The 23158-nt window shown below is 38.8% G+C and overlaps 1 protein-coding gene across 2 annotated transcripts in view; it reads right to left on the minus strand.

Moving 5' to 3' along the window:
* MYZAP (myocardial zonula adherens protein) overlaps positions 1 to 23158 on the minus strand; it is a 52596-nt gene that overhangs the window by 24025 nt on the left and 5413 nt on the right. For both annotated transcript variants that reach the window (XM_066558593.1, XM_066558592.1), the window contains exons 2-10: positions 22501 to 22590; positions 13922 to 14080; positions 11524 to 11616; positions 9057 to 9170; positions 8044 to 8196; positions 5238 to 5363; positions 4251 to 4379; positions 2393 to 2478; positions 142 to 247 (exon numbers count right to left, since the gene is read on the minus strand). In XM_066558593.1, coding sequence (XP_066414690.1) covers positions 142 to 247; positions 2393 to 2478; positions 4251 to 4379; positions 5238 to 5363; positions 8044 to 8196; positions 9057 to 9170; positions 11524 to 11616; positions 13922 to 14080; positions 22501 to 22590 — 1056 coding nt within the window. The remainder of the gene's footprint in view (positions 1 to 141; positions 248 to 2392; positions 2479 to 4250; positions 4380 to 5237; positions 5364 to 8043; positions 8197 to 9056; positions 9171 to 11523; positions 11617 to 13921; positions 14081 to 22500; positions 22591 to 23158) is intronic.

Below are 23158 nucleotides of genomic sequence, written 5' to 3' on the forward strand. Positions count from 1 at the left end.
CTGGCTCCAGATGCTTAACTCAACTTCCACTGTAACAAAGGTGGCAGAAAGCAACTACACAAAGAACACAGTTCTCCTTGGGTTATGTACTAAAAGAATCAGTGCTCCCCAAAGGCTCTGAGTTGTTTTACTACATCTCACCTCCTCAACCATATGCTTGACTTTCTTCTGCTGGCAGTGGACCATGTCATCCAGATGCTTGATCCGCTCTCTCAGGCTGGCTGCTACCTCCTCCAAATGCTGTGACCTGGCAAAACATGCAAAGGATCAAGCCTGTAAGTGGGGAGCTATGCAGTATAAGCAGAACAAGAACAACCCCCACAGTCCACCATAAATCAGGACAGGCAGGTCAAATTGCCCTGACAGATGTCAAATTGTCCAAGGTACATTTTAATGTGATCTTAGTCCAAGTGGCTGTCTCCACCCAAGTTATCTCACCTTCGTCTTGCATACTGACATGCTTACTCAGAGCCTGAAGTGCTGACAATTAAACAATGTGACAAAACTCATCTCAAGGTGTGTTTGCCTTTAGTGAAAGGTTTTTACACAACTAGATCTTTAGCTTCAGAGAGACACATTTAGGCTGACTTACTACTACCTGCAAATATTTTGGAAATGTATGCTAAACAGACCTGCCAGGAAGCAGGTCTGCTTTCAAAACTGTCTTACTGCAGGGGAGCCTTGAGTCAAGAATTTGGCAGAGCTGCCAACAGCAGCAGAATGCTAACTGGAATAGTATTAACTCCTCAGCAGTCAGCAGGAATGCTATGAATGGTTTAAATTTGTCCATACAACTCTTCAGATAGATTCTGCATTTCTTCAAATGTGTTTAATACAGAAAGTGAACTCCCACAGAACTCCTGCCACAAGCTGGTTTGGCAGCTTGTCAGAAAAGTAGCTGAAGAATATGCAAGGAAACTGGAGTGAAGCTTTTTCATAAGTTTTTGTCTCTTTGGCCATGGGAGTCTCCATTTTTATCTGAATGTCCAATTCTTAAAATTTGTCAAAGAAAGCAATTTCTCGCTTACAAAATAAACTGCTGTACTCCCAGGTTCAGGACTGGACAGAATTTGAGAATGGAGGAGGGGAATCAAAAACAAAAAGGCTTTTTTCATCTTGGTCTGTGCACAGCAGAAAAAAAACTGTTAAAGCTGCAAATAGAAAAACCATTCTAAGACAAAGCAGCAGATGGCAAACTGTAGGACGTGATTCCAGTGAATGACTGAATTGTATCCTGTTTCCCCCAAAAGAGTCTCTATTAACAGTGAAGTACTCTGCAGAAATATAACAGCAGCACTTTGACAAGGACTCAAAAAATTCAAAGCATTGCTGCAGGTTTTTCAGTTGTGTGTATTAACATCTCATAAAACTTTAATTTATGTTTTAATTGCAATTCTAGCACATATTTTGTATCTCATTGGAAGAGTCAGAATCTTAAGCATTGATAGCAATGGAGAAATGGAACAGACATCCTTCCTAAGGTGAAGCTTGAGTGTCTGATAAGGTAGAGACAGGTAAAGACAATTTAAGAATAAACCAGCATCATCTGAACACAGATTCATTGCTTGCATGGCATAGATTGCAACTGTGAGCTTGCCTGCATTGCACAAATTCCTGCCTGAACATTGCCTTTACCCTTTTACTGCAGCATAACTTTTCACACTGAAAAGGATTCACTGAAGCAAGAAGTGTCTGTGTTATTCAGAGGTAAAGGAAAACAGCAATTATCTTTCATCTCCATATTCTATGTTGTATGTGAGCGACATCTGTTCATTTGAAGTTATTATTTTAACAGGCTGCTGTGAAAAGCCATTCTTACTCTGAAACCAGAGAAGCTGGTCAAAGATCAATACAAGGCACCGAGAAGCTCTCAGCAGGGACCTCCTTTCATGTTTATGCTTCCCAAAGAACAGCAGGAAGCCCAAAACCTTAAAACTTAATTTCTGGGTGCCACAGAACCGTAAGTAGTAATCAAGCACTATTATTCAGTCTCTGGTTATAATTCATCTTTACCCACTGAAGCAGTGTCATATAAACCTTTGAGTTTAGGTAGTGAAAGTATTCATAGTTAGGATCATACTCTTCTGAATTTGGAAATGCTTGTTTAAGAAAAATGCAAGCTATAGATATGTCACAGCTTGTTCTACCTACAATGGACTTCGCACATTTGCAAACAACTTTTCAGAAAAGATGCATGAAGGTGGTCATTCTTGCAAAAAATAATTGTCTTGGTATTTTACATGTCAATAAACCTACATTCAGATGGACAATCCCTACCCCCTACCACACTGCAGTTTTTAAGTTAGAAAAGGCAAATTCAGATGTCTACAAAAACAAAAAAACCCACATTTCCTAGCAATAGTAGAAGTTCCACAGGCAAGTTATATCTCACCTTTCACTGTCAGAGTTGTTTTCAGATTTTGCTCCAGATATTTGTAGTTCACTTAATTCAAGTTGTTTTTTCAGCTGATGACGTTCCTAAACAAGAAAAGTTATCATTCAGTTCTCCATGTATAAAAGTGTAAAGGCTTCACAAAGCATATTTCATTGCAATTCAAAACATCATTTGTGAAATTAAAATAGAAGCTGATTAAACAAAATTCATGTATTTCCTATAGCCAAAGAGGACAGAATACATAATAATAAAATCAACTTCCCAGCTATGCATGGAAACAAGATCAGTTTTCAATTTCCTATATGAAGATGTACGGCTGTACTTGAAACAGATTTTTTTTCAATAAAAAGATGAGTCATCAAAATCTTTAACTACATAAAGTCAAATTGTCCACATTATTACTCAAAAAAATCTCCCAATCCAAGGCTGAGCTAAAAGCTACTACTGCATTTTCTTCCCCCAGAGTATTCCTGTTTATTTTTAAGTGCCCCACCAGCACAGTGCTTGTGAAGATCTGTGAGGACTTAGGGTCTGAGTCAAAAAAGTTAACAGAGAAGTGTAAGTGTGTTATCCACCTTGAGGGCAATTTAAGAGGCATTCAGCCTCACTGGGTGAGTATGAGCCAGGTAAGAGCAGATTAAAGAACTAAAGTGAAGGAACTCCTCTGTACTTGTGAACTGTACTGCAATCCTACATTTACTGCATAATACTTAAAAGCTGTAGGCTGAAGCCCAGATGAAGTTAATGGAGCCACTAGAGGGGCTATTATTAGGTTGAGTAATTTCTCAGTGTAATCATTAATTCTACAAATGGATTTGCAAGCATTAGACAAAAGGGACTCTGCACATTAGACTAACCACTCAAGCCAAAAAGACTGGCTTATAAAAATCTATTTCTCAGTAGATACTGATATTTAATATGTACGACAATAAAGTGAAATTAGTGAAAAAAACCATTTCATTGGAAAGAGCAGAGGATTGTACTCCCTCCCCGGACTAAAACACTCTCTGCTCCTGTATCAGAGATAGTGAGGCATGAATCTTTAAAGATGAGTTGCCTGCTATTGAACGAAATGAGAAATGCCAAAGTACATCCAAGACCATTTCACAGTCACTGCAGCCAAGGCTGCCCTTGAGCTTCACATCCCCAGGAGCTCCTCCTTGGTGAGAACAAGGTCCAGAACAGCACCTCTCCTCACTGGCTCCTGTATCAACTGGAGAAGGAAGTTATCATCAGCACATTCCAGGAACCTGGATTGCTTATGCTCTGCTTTTTTGTCCCTCGAAATGATGTCAGGGTGGTTGAAAATCCCCATGAGGACCAGGACTTGTGAACAAGAGGCTGCTCCCATTGTCTGTAAAGGGCCTCATCCTTTCAGTCTTCCTCACTGGGTAGCCCCCCACTCTGATGTCACCTGTCCCTGACCTCCCTTTAATCCTGACCCTGTAGGTTCTTCATCAGCTTCTTACTCATCCCTGGACAGAGCTCTGTGCACTCTATGGACCTACCACAGCAACATTTCTAAGAGACTCTGGGATATTTATGATTATTACTTGATTAGGCTTAAGACACCTTGCACACTGAAGAGACACTGAATGGTTTTTAAATTCTCTCTTTAAAATAATGGTTCATTTCCTAAATAAATGCTGCCCTGTAAGGACTACCAAGAAGAGAGAACCACCTCCTCAACACAGGGTCTCTATGGCAGTCCAGGTGCATTTACTGATATAAATACTAAGATGCAAACAGCTCAGTATGCCACTGAACAGGGAGCTGAGCAGCAGAACAGTAACATCTGGAGTTTCCTCCATGCACTTGGTACATTTCCTGTCAAGGCAGCAGTCAGCTCTCCTACCTCTTCCATGCGTTCAATCAGCCGGTCCAGCTCACCAATTCTCTGGTCTTTCTCCTGTATGCTTGTTTCTGTAACCTGCATCTTCTTGTTTGCCTCTTCAATAGCCTTCAGAAGCCGATTTGTCTCCTCCTAAACAAGAACATTTACAGTCACATTAGCATCTATGGTATTAATGAGGAATATTTCTTCTTTCCAGATCTAGGGCAAGGCTAACAGCTCTTAAAGAACTCAAAGCTTTTCACTACACCTGCTCAGAAATCTGGAAGAGTTATGACCCTGAGAGTGAATTATACAGAGCAAAAGATTAGGCATACTTTGAAATACACAGGAATTAGTAAAGCATCATTATGACAATCCACAAGAAACTTTTACCCATTTCTTGGATAGCTGATTTCCCTTCCCTTTTCCCAAGGATGCTGTTGAATAACAGCATGAGAAAAACATGCTGCTCCAAAAGACAGCTTTCTAAACACCATAGTTGGCCATGTTCAGCTTTGTACTTTCCTTACATGTAAAGCAATATGAATAAAAAGGAGCATCTATCTTCAATCTCATCATTATCTGACTCTATAATTTTAAAAAATGCAACGACTGACTGCTCATAGAAAGGTTTAACTTGGGGGTGGAGGGGAATTGGGGTACAGGAGAGTTCTTGCTCCAGTAGCATCCAGTGAAGTTGTTCCCTTTCTCCTTAAAATGTCACTTGTTAAAATTGGACATTATGTTTTCCTTTTTTAGAGAATCAAAAGTTAAAAAAGCCTACTTACCCTATTTCAGATTTTGAAATCTAGATTATCATTGATATTACTACGTTTGAATACATATTTTTCTTAGTCCTACAACCCCAAATGTTTGTGAAGTTTACTAACTATGGCACAACTAATCCCAGAGACAGGAGTGAAGGAACTTGCATCGACTGTGGAGTATGAAGCGATTGAGAAACAACATCCAAGCTAAGCACTGCTCTTACAGACTGGCTCTACATACCAGGAGCATTTCTTTCTCAGCTTTGTGTTTCTGTTCCTCCTCTCGCATTTTTTCCTCATACTGACTATACAGCTTTCTGGTCATCTCTCTCATGACTTCAGCATTGGCTTCCTGTGATGATTCCACCTATGAGAGAGGAAGGTTGCCCCATCAGTAAGTACAGTATTGCTGGCAGCAGGAGAAAGAGAGTTCACATGATGAGAAAATAAGAGTTTGCGATTAAGCTCCTCCTTCTTATAAATCTGACATTGAAAAAGTAGATTTCCATTTGCATCAAGACCATTTACAGCATTCTGCCAGAATTCACATAATTTGAATCTGAAGAAGTTACTGTTCCATGAAGTTCCATGTTGTCTGAAATTAGCTCATTTAGTCACTGCTGATCCAAGATCAGGCCATGCCTCTTTGCTGAACCATTCCATAACAGCCTCCAAGTCACTTGGTTTGTTTCCCCATTGAAATGATATTGTCTGCTGAAGCATGGACTAGACTCAACTCCTCTTTCTAAATGACCATGAACACTCAAAGCAGTACTTTATTGCAGTACCTTCCCTGCAATCAAACCAAAAGTTAAAATTCTCAGGTGTGTGGAAGGGTTAATTTTTAACAACAGAACCAGAAACTTTACTAGAACTATGGGGAAGAGGGCAGAATGGTCATTCAGAGACAGGATTTCCTGTGTTGGCTGAAAACACTGACTTAACCACACCCTCAGTAATTAAACACCAGATAGGATCTTCATAGCTTAGGTCCATCTACTATGTAAACCACAATAAAAGTGAAGTAAAAAAGCTAGTACAGAACTTAGTTCTCCTCCTAGAGATGCTGTGAATCAGCCAAGGTTATAGTGAAATGCTGTGGGTGCTACAAAAGTGACAGGAAGAGGAGACTGATCACCACACAACAGAGCTACAAAATACAGAGTTTTGATGATTAAGGTTTTGGGTTGGATTTTTTTTTCTATTTCAGGGACCAAAAGGTTTAGTAAACCCTTGGGTACATCTTGCATGGCAGAAACAAGCTTGTAGAAAAACAACAGTGTGTTTCATTTTTGAAAAGGGACAAGCCCTGAAGGACTCCACTTGTACTGCAGTTGTCCCCTCTGTCATCTCACCTAGGCCAACCCTGGGGCACAGGTAGTGACCTGCACTTCATGAGAGGGTGTGGAGTTAAATGAACTTCCACATTTCAGGAAGCCTGAAAGAATTGTATCATTTAGAGAAAGCCAATCATCAAACCCCAGATTCCTTAAGATACATTGAACTGGAACAGGATCTCTGGCCTTTTATCTCCATCATTCCCTCCCTTACACCTTGAGCAATGAGGACAGTAAAAACAAACATAAAAAAGTGGATGTATCAGGGCATCTGTTATAATACACTTAAGCAGCATCTCCACTCTAAGTTATTACAGATTTATGAATAAACCAAACCTCTTTAATAAGCCCCACAGGTGTGTTCTCCACCCAGACTGTAATCATGGTACACAGTAGTTACTGCTTTTCGACACTAACCTCCCAGATGCCACACCATCCGCTTACATTCATTCCTGGAATTAATTCCCAGAACTCTTGGCACCTTTTGAGACACAATTTTATATTTAACTGCCAAAGACAGTAATGATGTATATTATTCACTAACTTGGTACTAAACCCGAAAGTGTGAGGCCAAAATTTACTTTTGCTTTGTAAATGCAGGGCATGTATTCTGCAGAGCTTGACATGCTTGAAGATAAACAAATCCTTATGCATTCAGTTGAACTGAGACTTAAGCTGCAGTTCCTTGCCCTTAGAAGCAGACATACCTTTCCCTGACTTGCTGGGACATGTCCTTAATATTATAATGAAGCCCAAATTTCTGTTTTAAATCTTAATTGCATAATCTTTGCGTCTGTTACTTGGTTTTTCCCTCTTTTTATTTCCTGCTGACAACAACAGGTGCAAAATACAGCTACTTTTACAGCCTGTAGAGCTTCACTGTGAGAGGAAAGCAGAACATGAAATGCACTTGTTAAACCATTTATCATTAAACATGAGTGCTAGTCACTAGCAAAACAGCCAGAAAGAAATACCTTCTCTCACAAGATCAAACATGAATGTAGCTACAGTCACCTTAATTTCAGAAACTTTATCAAAAATAGAAACAAATTTTTCAAAATTTGACGAATTCTGATGTAGTGCTATATCTCAATTGGTCTACTTTGAGTAAAACAGAGACAAAGGTTTCCAGCAGGGAGAGGGTGTTGTTTGTTTTATTTGGGTTTTTGTGGGCTTGGTTTTTTTGAGATTAAAGGAATACATTTGGCTGATGAGGGGAAAACATGGTCAAGCTTTCTGTCATATTAAACCTTGCAGTTTGTCCTTTATTCCCTTGCATTTCTCTGAAATAATAGCTTAATTCTCTCTTGAAGATGCTCGCTGTTACCTGCTGACCACATGCTCATAAGACTTAACAGACTACCTATTAAAAATGGTGCAACACCAAAGAAACTCAACACCAAGAAATTCAGGTAGCAATGTGCAGAGTTGTAATATTCTTTCACTTAATAATTATGGACACTAATAAAATTTTCACCTGCCAACATCTCTGACTCTTATGTTACATCCCAAGTTATGGGAAGACTGCCTGTCGCCAGCTGAGATTCTTTGTTATTAAACCAGTATTGATTCACAGGAACAAGGGAGCTCGAGGGCATGACAAGGGCATGAAGGATGAAGAACCCTTTACAGATAAGGCCAAGGAATTTATTTTAAATCCACCTAATGCCCTTACTGTGCAGTATTTTTAGGGGAGTTTGTATACCTCACCTTTAACTTCAGTAACTGATTTTCAATTTGTGCTGTTTCCAGTTGCTTTTGCTTCTCTCTCAGCTTTTCCATAGATTGCTCATGTGTATGTTTTAAATTCCTTATTTGTTCCCTTATGTCTGTGTTCTCCAATGTAACATCCACTAGAGTTTTCTAGAAGAAAGAGGCAAAGCACATATTAAAAATCAGAAACCATTTGATGAATTAATATAGGCAAGATATTATGAAACAGCACATTTAAAGAGCTTTCTGACATATTAATGCAGAGTGAACAGTTTTGCAAGTTTTAACATTTAAAATTATGGCTTTTGTTTTTGCTAGAGGGTGTTTCTGTGAGGAGCATACTCAGTGAAATCAAGCCCTGGAACACTATTTAAAAAAAAAAAAAGGGAACATGGATACATTTCAGCATGAATAATCTTCCCTTCTCTCTGAGGGCCATGCCATACATACAAAATGCAGTGAACTGAAAACATGAAAGTAATGTACAAGAGCATAACATTCTTGTTACATACAAGAAAGCAGGGACGTTAAGTTGTTCAGCTCAGATACATGGGAATTTAGAAGTCTTTAAAAATTAAAATTCATTCCCACCTCATCCCTCCCCCTGCATCTCACAGGTATGTAAAATCTCACAAGTGTCTGGCACCCAAACATGCCACTTCATTTCTGTTACCAACTGAAGGCAGAACTAAGTCAGGAGATGCACCATTTTGCACTATACAGACCAAATCACATTTTCACCTTAGATCCTTCACAGAGCCATGATTTGTGGTATTAGTCTGCTGCATATCAGTATCTCATTATTGCACATTATTTTTAATTTTTTTAAAAACAAGAACTTCTGGGATGTTTTTCTTTGTTTCCTAAATTAGGTGCTTTAGATATCCAAGACAGTACTTCATGGTGCTCTTAGTGTTAGAATCTGTATCTGTCATCCATGTTTTCTGTATGCTTTGAAATCCAAGTTAGCAAAGGCAGCTGTGAGCTGGGAAGCAGCTGTGAAGATGTACCTGCAAGTCTATTGATGCTGATGTCAAGGAGCTGTTCATTTCGCTAAAGCTATCTAAGGCTGCAGCCTGCACTCGCACATGATTCTCTAAGGATTCCTGATGAGCATTTGTCACCTGAGCAGGAAAAAAGAAAAAAGTTTTATATAGTTGATGATCAAGTTTACCTATTCTTTCCAAGAGAGCTACAGAAGAAAAAGATGCCAAGGTCGTTTTCACAGTACTAGGATGCTTAAAATATTCAGGCCTCAAAGTATATTCTTACAAACAAACAAACAAAACTTAAAATCCAAATAATCTAACAGAAATAAGGCATGAGTATCTAAGTTTATTGTTAGTCTGTAATCACTGTATAAGCTGTTCTTTTTGAAAGGAGAAGAGGACAATTGGCAGCTGTCTATTCAGACATATTATATACACAGAGCAGGCAGATTGTAAAAATTCAGAGTGAAAAGCAGAAGAATGCAAGAAATAAGGAAATCTAGAACTGTGAATTGTAGAAGAGCCTTAATTAAGAAGGAACTGACTAATCAGGTACATAGAGAAGCAACATCAAGAAGACATAAGGATGAAACAGTACAAAGCAGGAAGGGGAAGCCAGAGGGCTTTGTTGTGTGAAAATTAGTCATTTTGATAGGTACTCACACACATGCTTAAAAACTGAGAGGGGAGAGGGGAAAGACACAAAATTACATCATTCAAGAAGAGACCAAAACTCAAACAGTGTAAACAATTGTGAATGATTCAATAATAAAGAGGAAAAGAGTGTTACTAATGAAAGCCAGCCAGCTCACATTCTTAGATGGACCAGATTTGCTTCTGGATAAAAAGAGAAGAACACCAGGGACTGATACAGGGGACAAGTGTGCAGTAACCAAGCCATACACAGACTAGGTCAGCATAGGGAGTAGAGCCCAAATAGTCACTGTTAATCTTCCATAAATGTGTGCTCACGTAAAACAAACGAAAGCAGAAATGCTTTGGATGGATTAAGAAAGTTACAAGGGAAGAACTTGTGAGAAGAAGCCCAGGGCAGGATACTGGAAGAGCAAATTTCAAACAAACTTTATGAACAAAAAGTTGTCCTGGAAATTGGAAAGATAAAAGCACAGTGATTGAAATCTGAAGCAAAGAGTATAGAAAGGATTTTAAACACGATTTGGAAATAGCACAAAAGACAACAGTCATGTAAAACCAAAATCAGCTCCCAAATAACCAACCAAACAAAAAGCTCACATTATTAGGAAGAACAACACTTGTGCTTCTTTCAGGCAGTCTAGAGTACTAAAAAAAGGGAAGGATGTCTCCTAATGTGCCATTTATGTCAGAAGGAAGCTTCATGAACTGCTAATTTGCTGGAGAACTAGATATTCTGTCAGAGCTGGTCAGAAACCCTTAATTAAAGAAGAATTTCTGACTCATGCAGGATTTCTACTGGTCTGACAGGAGTTCTGGAAGTGCAGGATATCATCACTGCTATTCAGTAAAGATCAGCAGCAAAGACAAGAAAGCTGCACCTGAATCAGCATTTACCACGTGCATGCTGGGCAGAGAGAGTCTTGTTGGCAGCATTATGACTATTTAACAGTTTGCAGAAATTGAGTTTTTTCTCTCTCTTCCTCTCAAGTCAGGGAGATTTTTTTTTCCTATTTTTTGAGACCAGTTGCACAGAATGAAAGTACCAGTTTATAGCAAGTTCTGATTTTTGTACCTAATATAGCATGCAGGGAACTGACAGCCTCCAAATGAGGATGGCAGAAGGGCACAAGTCAAGGTCCCAGTCCCTTGAAATCAGAATACTTTTAATCGCCAAAGCTTCCTCTGAATCAGGGCTGTGAAAATCAATGCTGAATATAAATTCAAAGCAAGTTTTCAGGGGGATTTTTTGGATCAAACAACTTAGCAGTTTAATATGAAGGCTATTTACAGAGTGCAACAGCTTTTATTGCTAAAGCAGCATGTCAGAAGAAAGACAGGTCATTGAATGACCATTGAAATGTTCCATTAAAAACCAAAAGGTAAGTCATTTTTAGCACTTTAATACCAACAAATATTGCTACTTCTTTTACTTAGTGTTTAAACAACAGAGTCAGTAAAACAGAGCAAAGTGTTGAAATAACTCCAAGTTATCAGTTTTCCCTAATTATCAATTTTATTTGATTCACCTGCAAGCTGTTACATCCATCTCCATTAATTACCAATACACACTGGCAATGGTATCAAAATCATTCTTTTATTTCCAAGAATTTCCAGCCAGTTAGTAATTTCATATGAAAAAGCATCCCTGTCCTGCTTTACCTTCCTGGATGGAAAAATAAATAACAAAAGAAAACTACAGATGTCACATAAACCAGTGAATTGGAGTGGTTTGGGAGATTAGTTCTGTTCTGCTAAAGCAAAAGAAAAGTTTCTAGATAACACTGGGACAGTTTTTCCCATATGCTTTCCCTGTAAATGAATGGGTACTTACTTTCAGTTCATTTGTAAGCTGCTGTATTTTTCGTTTCATTTCATCATATTCACCATACATTTTCTTTCTTACTTTTTCCAGAGTTGCTCTCACCTGGTGTCAGAAAAATCAAATGCCTTTATCAAAATTTTGGATTATACTGTTCATATAGTATAACATGTAGGACATGATTTTTTTTCTCTATGTTTTTCTTACTTTCTGTAATTTCCATTGTTAATCTACCACTGCATAACAGCAATTTATTCTCAAGAAAAAGACAAAAACTTAAGTCTCAAGACTTGTCTGCATAGGGATGATACAAATAACTGTCACTATGAGTAGTTCCAAACCTCTCTGTACATGCTTAAACACTTGTAAATTAATAATTTAGATAAATTAATTTCAATTAAAAATCCATAAGTCATTCTAACCTGATTACTGAATGTCTTAAAAGTAATTTGATCATATATTGTTTTATTTCTGAAAAAGGCATGGACTTAGTGTACCTCCATACTTTTAAAAGTGGTTGGTTTCCCCTGGGTATCCTTTGCAGATAAACACTTTTAATTTCAGTCTTTTAGACTTGTATCGAACTAAACAACAAACTAGCTTACATTTACCAATGCAATTTCAAATCTGAAGAATGGAGAACTCAATTTGATTTCAAGAACTATGGATGCAAATTATTCTTTGCCTTTCTAAGAAAAAAAACACTCAAAAACCCCACAAGTTGGCCTTCAGTTTGGCTTTACATGCCATTGCAGTCATGTTTGCCTACAGCTTACATAATTCAACCTCTTTTTTTTCTCTTCCTCACCTCTACCAAGCACAGGCTGACTGCAGATCATTTAGGTCAGTGAGTTTACTGTGTCTGCACAGTGGTGTGAGGGCAAAACTTCAGCAGGAGATGTTTTTAGCAGCTCTGCATAGAATCCCCCCCCTGCCTCCCAGAAAGAGGGTCACTGGCCACCAGAGCTATGCAGGGAGTGCTCCCTACCCACGGGCTCCCTTTGGGGTGGGGAAGAGGGGAGGGAGCAGATTCCTGCCCGGCACCTCAGGAAAGCAGCGCTCGCCCTGTGCCTCCCCACGCGCAAGCACAGGCACACACCCTCCTGCAAGATGCAAATTTGACTCAGGCACAGGAAGCTGTCAGCAGCTCTGACATGGCCCATCATTTTTGGTCTATCTGAGTCAGCAAATACATGGCACAAGCTGAGGACTCTTGTGTAAAACTCTGCTTTTAAAGACAACACTACTCTAGCAGACCAAAGGCCACAAAGGCTTCCAGAAGATGAAGAGCAATGTCTCCTCCCCTGTCTTTCCCACTTCTTCCTGAAACCATCAGTATCCTGAATGCACAAGCAAGACACGTAGTTCACCTGGTGTGATGTGTCCCTCCATAAAGGACAGACAAGGGCAGGGAGATGGTCCCAGCCCAAGCAATCCCCAGGTACCACAGACAGTGCAGTTTGGGGAGCTGGCACTGCTGTGTGCCAATTCACCTGTCCCTTGACACCACCCCAGCAGGGCACAGAAAATACCTAGGCAGGAAAACAGCAGCCAAGGCAGCTTGTGTGCCTCGGCAGCACCACAGCACTGACAGACCCTGCCGGTCCCTAACCTCAGCAACACTGGGAGCCAGCAAACTGGGAGTAGCCAGGGAGAGAAGCAAGTGCTGATAGCCACAGAGCAGGCAGGCAAGGAGCACACATGGTCACAGTGCTTTACACTGCTCCCTTGACTCAAGGTTCCTCCCTTCTTTATCAACTCAGTTTGCACTTGAATCAGTGTGGCACAATAAGCTCTGACCAACAGCCTCCTGGGTGGGGAAGGTGGATGGAAAGAGGTCAGATGATTTGCCCTGAGGTAATTAGGGTGTTACTGCCACAGTCTGAGAGCCAAAGATTGATGGGCAAAGAGATGCTGAGTTTCAAGAACAGAAAAATTTCAAGCAGGATCAGAAATGCACTTTTTGTTTTTCAGGCAATCTTCTGCCAACTGTGATAAATGAGCAGGCACAGAGAAAGTAGTACAAAGATCCTTATTAGGCTGACTATTTTAAGGCCACCCCAAAATATCCCCAAGTGACTTTACTATGTCACCTAATTTAGAAGCCATTTCAAAGCTGGGGATTTTGGGGTTGGGGGAAGCAGAGGAAGAGAGACTTTATCCTTTCAGGTGTCTCCTTACATAGCTTCTTCCATCAGCAAGCACAGTTCCCAGGTACAGAGCATGCTTTTTTCCCAACTCAGATACTACCAAGGCCAGCCTCTAGCTTCAGAGTAGGTTCCCAGTTCAAACTGAGATGTTGGGCTAGACATCAGTCATCCTATTATATTCTCACAGCTCTACATATATGGAAATATATGGATATATGGAAAGGGTATTTAACAAACTTAGAGGTGAAAGTGTAACTCACTTCTTTAATGTAATTCATCTCCTCTTTCAGCTGATCAGCTGACCAGCCATAAACCACCATTTCTCTCTTATGGTTGTTGTCAGTTCGGTGCACAACACCATATACCATCCCATGAGAGAGCTTCCCTGGAGACATTCCATTTGGAACATGGTAGAGATCCTAAAAATTAAAAAAAAAAAAAATCAGTACTAGAATTAAAAAAAAAAAAAAACCACCACGGTAGAGACACCAATTATAGTGAAAGCACAACAGTACATATGAACACTAACTCCCAAACATTTTGGAGTCAACCTGTCAGCCTTCATGTTTTAGGAAAGAATGATGACCAACTTCTAATTGATAAAGAATACAGAGATGTCTAATTACCACTGCCTTCAATGGAAGTCGTGTAGGCACAGCTAGAGATAACAGGCTGATTTGTACAAGGAGAGGTAGTAAGAAAAGGTTAAACTGGCTTATTTTCATGTAAGAAAAGGTTAAACTGGCTTATTTTCATTCACCACCAGATGCTACTTTTCTGCATTCTTGCAGAACACTGTCAGGTCTCTAGTTCCCTCTAAACTCTTGCAACCAAAGAAGTATCCCTCATTTCCCAAACTCCCTGCTGCAGGAAACAAAAATTCACAAGTTTACTCAAAAAACATAGAAAGTTCTAAGAAACTGAAATTAAAACATTTAGGCAGTGCTCTTTAAAAGAGAAAATATCTGTTTCTCTTGAAGATAAAGCAGAATTTGGAAACACAGCTGTTACTGATAAGCTTTGCACATTGCGTTTGAAAGGTCAGTTCTAGAGAAAAATCAGGCATAGATTGTTTTACTGAACTTACTTCTTATGCTGGATATACCAGATAGAGGCCCACTTGAGGACATTTATTACATTGACCTTAGAATATGTTTTGGTTTGTTTTTTTTATTCTAAGCATTGTCTAAATACCCTCTTTGACACCAAACAGAGGCTTAAAGAGACAAAGCTCAGCATCTTATAGATGCAGAGCTGCCTCCTAGAGACCTCCAGTCCTTACCATGACAGTGAAGAGAGGACACCATCTGCAGCCTAAAGCAGCAGCACTCTCAGGTTTTAGGAGCCAAACCAACACAACTATGTTGGCAATATAAGAATAAATACTTCTTTAGGTAGGGGGGAAATTAACAGGAAAACTTATTTGCATTAAGAAAAATTGACAGACATTTGGTTTCTATTGTGTCCTTCCCACATGGCACTGACTGATTTTCCTGAACACTGTAAATCCTACACCCTCTTCTTTATCACATCATTAATAGTTTAGGCATGTTGCTGAAGCTCTGGGTGTGTGTGTGCAGGGCTGGGAGAGGAACAATCACAGAGCAGACACCCAATAAAGAACATTTCAGGCATAGACCAACAAAGCTGTAAGCCTCCATTTGAAAAGAAAGCTTTAAAACCACTTAATGAAGAAAACATTGGGCAACCAGCCCTACCTATACATGATGTAATTTTGCACTTTGAAAACATTTTATGCAAAGCTTCATATCCTCAAAATGAGATGTTTCATAATTATGTATTATTGGGAGTTTTGTTTTGCTGTTTGGATGTGCACAAACAAAAGTTCTACACCTCATACTTAGAAATAGAGAAATACAGAAACCAAATGGGGACATGACTCAAAATTATTTTGTGTTTGTTTGCTTCCAGGGTTGTACAGTTTCGTTCATAGTTCATTGCAGCTCCTCCCCTGCATCTGGAAAAAGGGATTACACACAAGTTTCCATCTTCCTGATAACAGAATGAATAATCACTTTGATTGTTTAGAGGTTACCAAGGCACCAGACACAGAATTCATAAATCTATACCCTTTGCCCATGATCACCCATTTTTAATGAGCTGAACAGCTGAATACCAGCAATACCAAGGTTCTTTGTGCCTCTGAAACATTAGCAGAATTGTCTAAAGTGCTATTTGCAGAGTTCTGGCACAAAAATTCTGACCAAGTTCCTTATTTTTACAATATTATGAACACATTCCTAAGGAATGCTTTGAAAGATGCCCCCTCTCCCAGTCCCCCCACTCCCCAAGAAAGACCTACAAATTCAGACCAATGGGTTTGCAGCTGAAGAATCACCCATGGCACTTACATATGTATTTCAGACATGAACAGACACTTAAATTTCCATTATAATGGACAGTACATGCAGGATTAGGTACACACAAAGGCAGACTGGTTACATGTCTCTTGCAACAATGCTAAACTTGCCTGTTATCTGTATGTGCACAAGCCTCCTAAGATGCCTTTGTTATTTCTCTTTCAGAAGATTAAAGGACTCTCCATCATCTGTTGACTGTTCCAGTTCTATGAGCTACTTAAAATACAGGATATTGTTTTTATCCTCTCCTTATTCTTCCTTTGTATCACAATCCCCAGACAAGCACCTGTTAAAATTTCAGCTCTTGCTTGTTTTAAAGATGTGTGAGCCAACAGCTACAAAGGAACTGTTCTCATGTTTCCTTAACCTTTTTCATCGCTGGTCTATTCCAGCCATGCTTATCTTCTACTCACCCTTTTCTGTTTAGTAACTGAATTTCTTCTCAGTGACCACTAGTTTCAGGGTTCTATATAAGTAGCCCAAAAAAGGGCTCACCTGATGCATTCTCCTCTTAGGAGAAAGGTTACAATCAGAAAACTCCTCTGAATGCAGGGTTAAGATGGTTGCTTTGTTTATTGACTACTTTTTCAACACAGCTTTGCCTCTAAACGAGGCCTTGCTGAGCAGCTCAGTTCTCAAATATCTCCACAGAGCTGCAGCAGTAAGCATGCACTGAGTATTCTTCTGCCAGTCTGCCTCCTCTCAAGCTACTTTATCCACCTTTGTCTATTATTCTCCCTTCACTGTTTTTTCCTCTTCTTCCTCTGATACATCCTTTCTCCCATGCTTCCTCTTTCACAAATCCTGGATTTTCCACATGCTCAGGAACTACATAACAGTATTTTAAAGTCAAATACATCCCATTATTTTCCTCTGTGTTCCATACACACCCACTCCCAGAACTCAGATATTTTTCCAAGCAGGTCCTCAATGGTCTCCACTCTTATCTGCAGTGAGGCATCTCAGTGAAGATAACAGTGTAAGTAAATACATACAAGAATTTAGGAGCAAGTAAATACTGTAAAGCTAACAAGAATAGAGCTTTAAGATGGAAGGGTTCCTTAGATTAATCTACCATTGCTGTTTAAGGTCAAAACATCAGCCAAATCCCTTCTAATGTGAGGTAATGATCTGAAAAGGCAGAGTTAGCTTAACCAGTTTGTGAATATTTCTTTGCACCTATAGTCAGCTCTACGAGAGCCCAAGGTGACAGCAAGGGCACGTGGTGAGGATGAGCAACCTCCAGGAATGTGTCCAGTCTGTGCTGTAGCAACAGACAGCTGCACTTGGTGTGCTCACACAGAATGCACCGAAGAAACACAGACTGCCTTCACCTAATAAATATTTAAAACAGAAGCCTACACCCCAAGGTTGCAAAAGTCTTGATAATTACCATGCATCCTGTTTATGTCTCTGTCCAAGGAGGCAGCACAAGTAACATGAAAGAGGTGAAGACATTACAAACTTAAATTCTAAATTTAAGTTTTTAGCTGTTTTTTCTATGGCCCATGGTTTAATTTGCATTACATAAATAACATTGGGGGATCATCTGCTTCCAAATCTACCAGTTTTATAAATGAAAGTCAGTTAGGCTTATATATTGTACTCCCTGCCCCAAAATTGAAAGCAAAAGTACAGAAGACACATCTTTTTTGAGAAAAAAGGACATCTAATGTATTGCTTAACTCAAGTCTATGTTAAGTATCCCTGTGGCCTTAAAATTTTCCTGACTCATGATCTTCTGTTTACCTACACCATCAAAAAACTGTAAACAAGAATTATATCAGTCAAGCAAGGCTTTATCTTTCCATTAACAGCCACATTCCAGGCGTTTCTAAAACATCCAGTTATCTTCTACCTGTTCACTAGTTACACAAGGAACAAGAATACTGATGCTGTTACTGAGATTACATATTTTCTATTCAGTAAAATGACACATTTATAACATTGAGCTCACCAAGAAAAGTTACTGTGCTCTGACAAAAGGTAGCTCTGTTTTTATGTCTTTTGATATTCCTCTACAGCCCATAAAAATCATGTTACACTTAGGAATGTTTTACATTAAACTAGTATTACAATGGGGAAAACATGCCACAAAAGACATGAGTGTTCCTAAATTCATGAAGAATGCAAGAAGCATCACTGAACACATTCCAGCTTTGAAGCTGCTTAGGTGTTGAATTTAGGTGTCCATCTCAAAAGAGAAGTGCCAGACATTATACAAAGTGATATCTAACCCCTGAAATCTGTACACAGAATGCCAGTGTTTACACATTGGGAAGCTAAGATACAACAAATACAGTAGTAACCTCAGAAGTCAGTGGAATTCTTTCTCTATTTTTTACATAGTGCTGGTTTTAACAAAGGTGTTGCTTAATTAGTCTGAGTCAAAAATCAAGGGACCAGTGCTGGAGAGGCTGAGAAACAGTAACATCACCTGTAGCAGATGAACCACATTTTTTCAGGTACAAGTTCTGCTCTGCTGACAGGAGTGGGCTGGCAGCAGCAGAGAAAATAGCTGTCCTAGATTCCATGTGCACCACAGCCCCACACTCACTGCACTTATATTCTTGAACCAGGCCTGACAAAAGTTTCTGCTTGATTCTCACCATGATGTACAGAAGCAAATTCCCCTTCTGGCTTCTTTACAGCCTACTTTTTTTTTTTTCTGGGGGAAAAAAAAAGTTTGCTCTGCTTCAGTGTTCTTGCTTAGGAAGTAAAAAGAATTCCACTTCTTAGTTGTGATGCTTAAAAAACCAAGAACATTAAAGTGTTTGAGGATATATGCAGCCAAAGTACCAACCTGAGTTTAAGACTAAACACTGCTCAAACTTGGCTGAAAGCCACAGACAGTAAAGTGACACAAATTTCCAGAGTGTTATCTCATTTTCATTCTCTTGTCCACATATCCAAATGAAAAAGAAATGTCTGTCTATACATATCTTCACATTCTGCCCTCAAAAGCTTAGCTACAGCTTCCAATGACACTTTCAAATTTAACCATCACAGTGAAGAAAGAGACTGATGGATAAAAACAAGCCCAATCCCAAAGAGGGACAATACAATTGTCTAGTAGCCCTTTATTATGCAAGACAAGAGAAGCTTCAGGATATGCAGATTTTGCATACAATCTGCCAAGCACAACATTCCTTTGTACTTCATGGTGAAGTAAACAGCCTCACACTACTGTCACCCATTGTCTGTCATGGACAGAAATAATTGAACACAATCAGAATAGTTTGTGATTCTCTCTACCTAAAGTACTAACAATTCAAATAAGCCAACCAACCAGCCTCTCTACCTGTGGGTTAAGTTCTCATATGCTTCTTTCAGGGTCTCATATCCTAAATATGAGTATAAAAAATTCAACCTGACACAAACTCACTCCCCCTTCAGTTTCTGAGATCAGTTTCTAACTCTGTACCATCTGCCAGCCTGTCACAAAAGGCAGGGAGAGGCCACCCTAGTACAGTATTGCCTGCAGCAATTTTCTTGCAACAAAACCACCCAGATCCATAATTTCATTTTTAATCTCTTACACTAGTTCATTTTTATTCAAAGGATGCATAGCAGTAAAAAAGTTAATCTAGAAACTTACTGCACTGACACAGATTGAATGAAATACAGCATAAATTTCCTGCCAAGTTTGGACTCCAATGAAAAAGGCTAAGGCAAGAACTACCAACAGAATTGATAAAGAATCCCTTCTGGTCTGACATCAAGCAGCAAAACAAGTTGTTGGGAGGATCAGCACTAGCAAGGGCTGCTGTGTAGTTTCTGAACTGAAACACCTCTTAATGGTACTGAGCCTGAGAGATGCAGAAAAGTAACAAACACAGTGAGCCAGCACCATGTCACATTAGGGCAGCTCAAAATCACCTCCTTCTAATGAAAGATTTCAAAGAGGAGATTACAACCAAATGTCACGCCATGGTGTATTTATAGTTTTCTGGCATTCCCTCCAGCACTGCAAGGTCTTTTCTCTCCTCCCTCAGCAGCAGAGGCAGAGACTTGTCCTGCCCAAACAGGAGAGCACCTGCAGCCAGGCTCTGACCGCCTGACTTGGCTGAGAACTCCAGCAAAACCTGTGCAATCCCAGAGATTACCCCTGCAGTTCATTTCTCTAAATCACATAATTGTATTGTAAATACCAAAAGCATTTTTCATGTTCCCATTTTCTTAGGAGTCAGCAATTAAAGTCAGCACAGAACACTAGATTCCAACAAGGGATCTGATGTTAAATTTGATTCTTGCTGAAGCTGGATTTTTTTACCTTAAATTGTAAAGTGCAAGGTAGAAAACAGAGCAGTTCCCTAATTTCTATTATCCCTATTTCCAAAAAGGGGCACAGTTCTCACAGGACTGTGTAAGGATTATCTAATATTTGTAAAACTTGTTGTCAAAGTGCTTTAAGCTATTTCATTAACATGAAGTTAGCTGAAAACAAGTGATCAGCAGATACATGATTACTATTTTTAGGGTTTTGTTTTTTTTTTTAAACTGTGCAGTAAAAGCATCACAGCATAACTAATCATGAGGCATGTGTGCACTGTAAGTTACTGTATAGCTAATTCAGATACATAAAGCAATTGATTACACAGACAATAAAAATCTACAGGTAATACACTGCTGTCTGACTTCAGAGACATAAGGAAATACCAGTTCATGAGCAGTGATTTTTTTTGTAGCTGCTTCCATACACCATGGCTATACTATCTGTGGAGTGTTTATCACACAGAAATTATAAAACACAAGTAGTTGGCACAATTCCTCTGCGTTTTTTAATTGCTATGAAATTGGCTGAGTAGATCCCACCTAGCTCTGAAGCCTGACTTTTAATTCTTTCAATTGTCTCAAAGTACTGAATTTAGAAACTACTCAGAACACACAATACTTAAATTGCACATGGTTTTTTCTGGTCTCAGCTTTAAGGACCCATCTCTTAAACATCACTGTTTTGCACATAGAATCAAATAATCTATTTATTATCTTCATATCCTCTCCTTAACATTCTCTGATATAAAACCCATTTGCCTTTATTTGTATTATGGGGGAAATAATAGCTCATTAAATACAAGGTCCCACAGAGAAAAACAATGGTTACATAAGAAAGTCACTACAAATTGTCCAGCCCTAATCCTTAACGATTCTTTCTCATTATCACATTACTCAGAACCATAAAGTGAGTAAGGCATGAGTAAATATCTATCCTCCTCAAAAGCAAACTCAGATTCCTCTTAGGGCAATGGGCCCATAAACTTAGGCCAGTCTGAGGGTTGCTGCAATCAGACACAAGCTGACAAGAGATGACAGAGAAGCTACTCTAAGTGCTACAACTAAACACCTCGGTACAAAATGAATTATTACTACTTAATGGTGGCCCAAATTTAGTTTTGCATTAAGGTCTATTTAAACTATTCTGTAAGTAACATTTCTAGATCCTAAAAAACTAATTACTCTGTAGACCAGTGTATGAAAACCTGAGTGTATAAAAGATTCCAGGACAAAAAACAACTGATAAGGAATCCTTATCTTGACAATTTTACTTCACAATTATTTTTATTGCTTAGAATGCCTTTCACAGTAATTTTTGCCTTTAAGTATCTCTAAGAAATTATTTCTAGTAAACCCTATTGTTGTTTTTCTTTCTGCTGTCACACTTCCTATTGTCAGACATTGAGTCTGGCAAACTTCATCAACTTGTTTAATTTTGGTTTATCCAAGTATAAATGTGATGAAGTTGTGGAGCCCATCCAGCTTCCCTTTTTAGTCTTCATCCTTAAGACTAATTAAACATCATCTCTTGCAGTGAACAGTTCTCATAGAACAAGTTCTGCACCAAAGCAGATTGTAAATTTTTCTCTGTGTGCACACTACTCACTTCTGCAAAACAAATGGCTTCTGAACTCTTTTAAGCACATGACCTTCAAAATCCCTTTCACTTCAGAACAATCTTGAATTCTTTAACTTATTTGTACATCACAATTTACTGAAATTAGTTGGCACACACAAACATCAACAGTCCCCAGCACACCAACTACAATAATGCTCAAATCTTGCACATGAAATCTGAGCCTACATGAAATATTAAATGCTCTTTTAGGATCAAGAGGATCCTGATCAAGATCCTGTTTAATACAGGACCATGTTCCTAGCAGCAGTTTCTTGCTCTTTGATACATAAATACCAAATAATCAAGTTGTAAAGGTACCTCAGTCACAAATCACCTACAATCTCTATTGTTCCTCTGCCACTGTTCTATTTTGCATGCAGTTTTGCCATCCCTAACTCCAAGACTTAGGCTCAAAACTCACACCTAACTTGATGACCTTCCACATGTTCTTAAATCTTCTAAGATGACTGGGCTTTGGGCTGCAAAACAACAAATATCAACATCTATGGAGGGCAATGCTTACTTCTTATTTATAGAGAATTTAACTTTGATTTTTAAAACTTACACTTTTCTTTCTCTCTGTTTCCTTTGGTCCCTGTTCAGGCTGTGACACTTCATCAGGTGGCACTGTTAAACGTAGCCTACACACATTCATCTGAAAGAAGAACAAGATTTAGGTGTTACAAAAATTATTTTAACAATTTGCTTTACAGAATGAATGGTACTGAGATTCAATTTTCAACTTACTATTTTCTGTTTTCTACCACACAGCTTATTATTATTATTATTATTATTATTATTATTATTATTATTATTATTATTATTATTATTATTATTATTATTAGTTAAAGGGGTTTTTAGCTGGCAAAAAATAATTCAAGGGCAGTCCCATAATTACATACCTGAAATAGCAAAAAATTCCATTTCAATCAACAAATTGTTCTTAGGTACTCATAAATGACACTGAGAGCAGAGATAACAGAACAATGAACATAATTTTCTACTTTCTGAATTTTGTTTGCTGATTTGGCATACTTTTATTCTTCAAAAGGGATTATTTAGAAACACAGAGTGTATTTTAGAGTAAATGCCTCTTTTCTGCTCAGCATATAGCCAAGTATTTGATCCAAGGATACCTCAGTACTGCAACTCCACTAAATGTGAAATAGGAGCATTCTTGAAATCTGGTACATACAAATGTAAAACTTCAAAACACTTCAGAA

The sequence above is a fragment of the Molothrus aeneus genome, chromosome 13 (genome assembly GCF_037042795.1).
Source record: "Molothrus aeneus isolate 106 chromosome 13, BPBGC_Maene_1.0, whole genome shotgun sequence".
NCBI lineage: Eukaryota > Metazoa > Chordata > Aves > Passeriformes > Icteridae > Molothrus > Molothrus aeneus.